The 7,705-nt window shown below is 56.9% G+C and overlaps 1 protein-coding gene across 2 annotated transcripts in view; it reads right to left on the reverse strand.

Moving 5' to 3' along the window:
* Window positions 1-6: 6 nt before the first annotated feature.
* GTPBP1 (GTP binding protein 1) overlaps window positions 7-7,705 on the reverse strand; it is a 20,142-nt gene continuing 12,443 nt past the window's right edge. For both annotated transcript variants that reach the window (XM_015569029.1, XM_015569061.1), the window contains exons 5-12: window positions 7,124-7,247; window positions 5,903-6,017; window positions 4,143-4,287; window positions 3,834-4,016; window positions 2,967-3,102; window positions 2,249-2,427; window positions 1,477-1,677; window positions 7-672 (exon numbers count right to left, since the gene is read on the reverse strand). In XM_015569029.1, the coding sequence (XP_015424515.1) occupies window positions 580-672; window positions 1,477-1,677; window positions 2,249-2,427; window positions 2,967-3,102; window positions 3,834-4,016; window positions 4,143-4,287; window positions 5,903-6,017; window positions 7,124-7,247 (1,176 nt within the window). In that variant the 3' untranslated portion in view covers window positions 7-579. The remainder of the gene's footprint in view (window positions 673-1,476; window positions 1,678-2,248; window positions 2,428-2,966; window positions 3,103-3,833; window positions 4,017-4,142; window positions 4,288-5,902; window positions 6,018-7,123; window positions 7,248-7,705) is intronic.

Genomic DNA, 7,705 nt, shown 5'->3' on the forward strand with positions numbered 1-7,705 from the left:
GAGAGAAGAAAGGGAGCCAGCACTGTCGACCCTGCCAGAAGGCCCGAGTCCCAGGAGGAGGCTCCTGAGACGGAGGAGCAGCACGTATACCTGCAGCCCCCGCCCCGAGGCCAGCTCCAGAGAGGGCTCCGGGCACAGAGCAGCACTGGGAGGGAGGCCCTTCAGCTCCCGACAGCCCCTAAAGGTTCTCACAGACACACACACGGACGGACAGCTCCTGGAGGCCGGGGCCAGCCATGGAGGAGGAAAGGAAGAGAAGACAGACTGCCAGGGCCCGGAGTGGCCATGCACACACCCACACACGCGCACGCACACACGCACATGAGAGAGAGAAAATAAAAGAATAAAAACTAAGGGCCCAGATGTACAAAGACTGAGTGAGGAAGAAGGCGGCCGAGAGGGCGGGAGATGGTAGTGCTCCGGAAGTCTGCCGGCGTCCTCGGCTATAAATTAGAGCCCCGGGAACAGGGCTGGGGAATGATGAGGCTCCGGCTGTGGCCTGGGGAGGGTGGTGACTGCTCTGGCCCATCGGATGGAGGGTGGCCAGAACACAGAATCCCTTGGGTGGGAAGGAGAAGCTCAGCAGCCACTGGCAGGAGTCATGCAGGCCCCCTGGTTCTTCACCTTGTGACGCTGGCCCCCTCGTCGCCGGCCCCCACTGCTGGGCTTGAGCTGAAAGAGAAAGGAGGAGCTTGAGAGGCAGCAGGCTACCGGGAGCAGGGGAGGGGAGCAGGGTGGGGCAGCGGAGGAGCAGGGGCAGCAGGTGAAGGGCAGGCAGTGTGGTCCCGGCCTCGCCTGAGCACGGCTCTGCTGGTCAGATGGAGCAAGGGCCTGCTCTGCCTGCCTGCGGGGCAGGTGGGTCACGTGGCCAGGGTATGTGCTCGGAGGAGCACAAAGAAAGTAGGAACCAAGCCCTGCCACCGATGGTGGGACAGGAAAGGGAATGACGAGCCAGAGGAAAGCGATGGGGAGAACAGAAAGAACAGGTGCAGCACAAGCTTCCTCCTCCAGAGGCGGGTCGGCTGGAGAAAAGCTCTAAAAGGGAGGAACCTGGGACAGAGCTGGCAGGGGTGCTGAGTGACAGCCACAGTGACACAGGGCCAAGGCCACTGGCCCCTCAGGAGGGGTCATGTTGGGGGAGGGGGCACAGGAGAGCCTCTAAGGCAGATTTTCAAACCTTTTGGACCTCGGCGCACTCACCCACACACACAAATGCTGTTTATTCTTACTAGGAACGGGAAACTGAAATGTGGGAAACTCTCAGCTCATCGGGACCAATTAAACTGCTTCTATGTAGGCCACACCTCCAAGTTTGAAAAACAGCGCCTTCAGAGGCGACTGCACATGCTCAGAAAGCACCTGTGCCGGGGCTCTCACACGTCACCCCCACTGACGCTGTGACAGCCACACCCTATCGCCCTGCCTGCACCCGCCCGAGGTGGTCAGGGGTCCAGGGCGGCTGCGAGGCATGCTCACCGTTGGCTGGAGACTGCTGGATGCAGCTGACTGTGCAGCCCCCAGAGAGCCTGCTTCGTCTCCAGGGGGAGGCACCCCTACGGTCGGCCCTCCAGGGGGACCCCCATCTTCTCGTTTGGTCAGGGGGCCTTTTTTCGTCGACTGCATTTTAATCTGCTGAGGCTTGGAGTTCATTGGGGAGTTGTTGGTGGTCTGGAGGAGCTGCAGGAGCCAAGGGGTGAGGATGAGGCTGGAGCAGCAGGCTGTGCCATCAGCTCAGCGGCCGGCTCCCCCGCCCTCAGGGACTGCTCACTCCCAGCCTGGCTGGTCCTGGGGGCGCCCAGGTGTCCTCTCCCCATCCAGAGCTCCATCCTGTCCCTGCTCTGGCTGTTCTTCCCGCAGCCAGGGATCCTCGGCCCCTCCCACTCAGCCCAGCTCCCAGACAGGGCCCTGCCTGCCAGAGCCCGGTGAGCTGAACTCCAGGCTCCCAGACGGGCTAAGACTCCTCAGAACATCAACTGCATCTCCAGCCCGAGGACCTGCGGCCCCGGAACCAGAGTCTGGGGCAGGTTTTAACTTCAGGCCCCAGCAGTGGCTATCCCGGCAGCCGGGAACATCGCACGTGTGGCTATCACCCAGGAGGAACGCCCTGGGCCCGCTCTCCCGGGGCAGGGACTGGTCTTGGCCCGGCCGGTCAGGAGATCCCACACGGCCTCTCCAGAAGCACCTGCTGTGCTGGCGGGCCAGTGACCCTGGTGTCTGCTGGGGGCAGGGGAGATCTGCCCGGCCATACCTTGGTGATGGTGCCCACGGCCTTGGTGCGGCCTTCCCGGAACACCAGCCGCTGGTCTATGTGCAGGTACTCGGGGGTCTTGATAAAGCGGAAGTGCACCGTGGCCTTGTCCCCAGTGCGTAGACAGTCCTTGTCCATGCTCAGAATGGTGGCCGTCTGCCTGATGCTCCCACAGTGCACTGCCAAGGGAGCCAGGTCAGACGCCATTAGCCTCAGGGCCGGGGAGGCAGAGTGAAGGCATGAAAGATGCCTGAGCTGCGCAGGCTAAGCCTGGGGAGGCCTAGGGGAGCCGAGTGAATGGAGGCTGCACTGAGATCTGATCGGGCCTCGAACTCACCTACCTTTTCCTCCCGTTAGACCTCACCTGTCCCTGGGACCTGGTCCTTACTCCTGAATTCAGGGCACTATGTTTGCATGTGTCTCTAGCCTGCTGGCTTCCTGAGGGCAGGGCCCTTGCCTACCTGGCCTTTGTCCCCAGCACCTGGCAACACCTGGTCTCAGCGTGTCATTCAGCAGACACTGAGTAGGCACACGGCCGGCACTCAGTTTGTTTGCAGGATTGATAAACGCTACAGCTCGTGGGCGGAAAAGGGAGCATCACTAAGCAGGAAGGAGATCTCTTGGATGGAGCTGAAACTTGTGGGTTCGGGTCACTGGAGAACTTTGTAGAGAGCTAGAGTGGGGGGCTCCTGGGCTGGCAGCCCCGTTAGACACCTACCCATGGCCTGGTAGCGTGGGCTAATTGTGGTGGGGTGGTGGAGGACGAGGATCTCGGCCTCAAATTCCCAGGATGCTTGGGGATTCAAACGCGGGGAAACCATCACCATGCCCTTCCGGATGGATGAGCGCTTAATCTGAAAGAGAGAGGAACCCCAGACTCAGGCACAATGGGCCTTCGGGCTGCAGCCCCTGGTTCCCAAGGAATAGCCGACCTTCTGGGAATGAGGACTGCCCCACTCAGCCTTGCCCTCACTGCACCGGACCACAGGCCTTCCAGGCAGGTCTTAGCGCTCTGGGGAAGCGGAACACTGCTACTCAGGGTCATGCAGGAGCGGCATTTCGGCTGGGCCGTCAAGGATGGGTAAGAGCTAAGTGGGTGATGAGGGCGAAGGCAGGAAGCGATGGTGGGAGGAACAGGGCGAGTATGACATGACTGTCGGGGGGATAGAGACAGCCTCATCTTGCTGGCTAACTTGGTTGGCGGAGAAGGTAGGTGATCCTAGAGCTGGCACTCACCCCTTCCTGGGGAAGGAGGTGGAATGGGAAGAGGAGTTGGCATGGACCCCAATGGCCCTCAGCACAGCAGGGAGATGCCTGTCTGACCTCACCATGAGCTCAGCACACCCTGCTCAGGACTGGAGGGAGGAACAAGCTCAGGAGGCAGGCAGGCCTGGCTCCAGTCTCGGCTCTAGCACGTGCCCCCTGTGCACTCCTGGGCATGTCACTCAGGCGGGCTCAGCTCCGTTTCCTCCTCTGCAGGTGAGGTCAGTAAGCCCTGGCTGGCAGAGCAGCCATGAGGATGGAGACGGCCCGAGCCTAGTAAAACGCGGACTCTTAGGGGAGTTAGGGTATGACCGACTCTCACCTTCTTCAGCGCAAAGGAGGCTGTCTGGCCGCCCCGCACCTCCTTGACAGGCATGCGCTTGCGGTGGATGGACTTCACAGCGATGGACAGGAAGTTCCCCAGAGGATCCGGGCCCAGCAGCAGCGTGTCATTCAGCTTGATCAGGCCCCTGAGTGTGGTCCCTGACACCACCGTCCCCACACCCTGCAGAGAAGACCCTGGCCCAGTAAGTCTCTCCCCACTCAGCCCCTTTCCACCACACACTCAGCCCAGCCCCCTGTGGGAAGTGCCCGCCCAGCCTCCCGCCCTGCTCGTCCGGCAGCCACGCACCGGCACGGAGTACGTGTCGTCGATCTGAAACTCCGCCGGCTCCTCCTCACGGTAGCTGGTGCGGGGGGACAGGAGGTTGAGGAACATCTTCAGCAGATCTAGGTTCTCGCCTGTGACGTTGGAGATCTGGAATATCGGGCACATCCTACGTGGAGGGTGAATAAAAAAGACAGGAGCTCAGGAGGCCAGCCTGGCCGACAGGATGGGAGCAGCAGGGGGGCTCCTGGGAGAGCCGCACTGCCCCTCACCCGCCTCCCAGGGCTCTTCCCTCTGGCCCGACTCTAAGGCCTTCTCCTCTTACTCAGCTTGTCTCTAAAATCTGCCCTCTCCTGTCTGATCCTCTACCGCTGCCCCGTTTCAGGCCCTCGTAACTGCTTCTTCCTGAAGCACACGCAGGCTTGCTTCAAGTCCTCACTCCCCTTCCCCTTATGGAGAAAACAGCCCGCGTCCCTCCTCCCAACATCCTGCAGGTATTTCTCTCAAATCCCTATATTCCAGCCAGACCAGAGGACTTACTTTCTTCTAAAAGCCGGGTTCTTTATGCTCCCCTGTATTTGTCCACTCTGATCCTCCTGCCTGAACTGCTTCCCTCTTATCCAACTACCAAATCCTCTCATCCTCAGGGCACGCCTCCCTGCTGCTTCTTCCAGGAGACCCTTCCCAGATGGGCATTCACTCCTCTCAGCTCTTGAGCTTTTTGTGCCTCTGTTACATGTAACTATGTCTGACCTGCCGTCATTTATCTCAAAGGGCTCTGTATCTCCACCCAGGGTTAATCAAACTCCTGGAGATCAGGAATTATGTATCCCCATGGCTCCTAGAATAGTGCCTGCACAGACAGGCACCAGAAACACTCAGTGAATTAAAATGGGGGCAGCTGCCCTGGCTGGTGTGGCTCAGTTGCTTGGGCGTCATCCTGTGCACCAAAGGTTGTTGGTTCGATTTCCGGTCAGGGCACATACCCAGGCTGCAGGCTTGATCGTGGGTAGAGGATGTACACGAAGCAGCTGATGTTTCACTCTCACATCAATGTTTCTCTCTCTCCCTCTCCCTTCCTATCTCTCTCTAAACACACACACACACACACACACACACAATAAGAAAATAATTTTAAATAAGATAAATGGGGGCAGCTGAAGTGTACCCCCTCTGCTGGTCAAATGGTGGTACTGAAGACACTGTCGGGGCAGAACAGGCCAAATGCCAGGGTCCTGTACTACAGACCACACCAGAAGACAGGTGGCTCTAAGCAGCCCCAAGACTCTGGGAGAACGAACAGAGCTAACAAAGTTCAAAGAGTATCTCTGACAAAGGAGCTGACCACCTTGAAGACAAGGCTAGTGCCTGAGTCAACTCTGAAACCTCAATGCTGAGATGAAGAGCCTGGCACACAACAGACATCCAAGTATATTTATAGAATCACAGGATATGTTAATGAGTAAAGGCCTAAACTGATTTGTGATTTGAGAGCTTCTGAGATACAACAGTATAAAAGTATAGAATAAGTTATAAAAATGGCAGCTTTCTATTACGCAGGGGCCAGGCACAGTTTCCAACCCTACGAGAGCCCTATGGAGAAGGGAACATCATTCCCATTTCACAGGCAAGGACACTGAGGTCTCGCTGGGATTCTAACCTCAGTGAGGCTAGCTCCTCAGAATTTGAGGCACCTGCCAGCCTGGGAGACCTTGTGCTGAGAGCACGAGTCCACTTCACCCCGTCTGTGCCCGCCCAGAAGTGAGTGCTCCCTACCCTGTTACCTCTCGGAGCTGAAGTTGGAGGCGGTAACGATCACATCATCCTTGCTCTGCACCAGCACAGGGATCTTGCGGCAGCCTGGCGACTTCAGCAGGCGCTGTAACAGCTTCAGGGTTTCTTAAAGGGTGAAATGAACAGAATTAGGAGACACAGGCTTCTCTTTGGCCAGGCTTTTAGGGCAAAACAGGTCCACTCATCACTGTTGCAAGCAGGAGACAGAGAATGTTAAATGCCACAATGCCTGGGGAAGCAAAAAAGAGGATCAAAACTTCGGGTGGATGCATGTTTGCTAGAGTAGAAACAGAGCACGGATGGGGCCTGTCTGCTGAGGTTACGAGTCTGAAACCATTGGATTTCTTTAATCTCCAGAAGACCCGCATCCTGTAAGTGATGGGAGGAGGCAAGTGGGGGGGAGGTGGGGGGCGTCCACGGGGACAATGTTCTCAGAATGCTCTGCTTCCTGGGGAAAAAAGCATCTGACAAAAGGATCTCTAGCACATGCAGACGCCTGCAGAGGTCCTCATGAGGCCCCCCCAAAGGACATCTCTCCATTTCTCTCCTACCATCTGCAGCTACGAGGGAGAAATGCATGAAGGCCTAGTCCTGCTCTTGTTTTGAAGCCTTTGGTGCTAAAACATTATCAGCCTGGCCGGTGTAGCTCAGTGGTTGAGCGTCAACCCCTGAACCAAAAGGTTACCAGTTTGATTCCTGGTCAAGGCACATGCCCCGGCTGCAGGCTCGATCCCCAGTAGGGAGCGTGCAGTTAACAGCCGAGCTTTGATGTTTCTCTCTCATTGATGTTTCCATCTCTCTATCCCTCTCCCTTCCCCTCTTTGTAAAAGAAATCAATGAAAACATATTTAAAAAAACAAACATTACCAGACCCTCTACCCCAATGTTGCCACATATATCCAGCTCACATGGTAAAACCCAACCCCCTCTGTCTGAGGCCATCTGAAAAGAGGTACCAGACTAGAGGCCTCAAGAATCTCGCATTTGGAACCAGAAAGAACCAAGTGCAGGGGTAATTCTAGGCTATGCTCAGACCAGAGCTGAACAGGGAGAAGGCAGAAGGTTCTGGGCTGATGGGAAACTCAGGTGAGGTCTGAGCACAAGAAAAGGACGCTGAAGGCTCTGGGCTGAGCCCTGGCAGCAGACCACCAAGGAGCCCAGGGGTGGCAGCCCCAACCAGAGAGACTGCTGCTAGCTGGGGCTTCACTTACCTTGCAAGATGTTAGCAGGACACATATCAATCTTGGTGACCACCACAAAAACAGGCACATTGAGTGCCAATGCCAAGCCCAGGTGCTCCTTGGTCATCCCCACGATGCCAGCATTGCTGCCCACCTGCCCCAACACAGAAAGAACTATCAGGGCAAGGGAGACAGAGGTGGCTGCTGGTGGCACAGAGACTTAACAACTGCTGACGGGAGAGCGCTCCCATCTCTGAGGCCGCCATCAGAATTGGACATGGGCACAAGTCTCAGGCCAGGAACTAAATGGCTACAGATGAAAGGTGGTCTGGGCACAGATTGCTTTAACCCAATTTAACACTGTGGGCTATCAAAATCCGAGGAGACTTGGAAACAATGAAAGACAAGTCCACAGAGTGCGGAATCTCGGAGTGAAGGTGGGAGATGGTGGGTGGTGGGAGGTAATCAACCAAAGACCTTATATGCATGTATGCATAACCAATAGGGTGCTGAAGGCCTGAGGTGGGGGAAAATACAATCAATCAATCAATCAATCAGTCAGTCAATCAATAACTGTCTGTAAGCCCTGGCTGGTTTGACAGTGGATAGAGC

This window comes from Myotis davidii, unplaced genomic scaffold (genome assembly GCF_000327345.1).
Source record: "Myotis davidii unplaced genomic scaffold, ASM32734v1 scaffold2370, whole genome shotgun sequence".
In the NCBI taxonomy this organism is placed as follows: Eukaryota; Metazoa; Chordata; class Mammalia; order Chiroptera; family Vespertilionidae; genus Myotis; species Myotis davidii.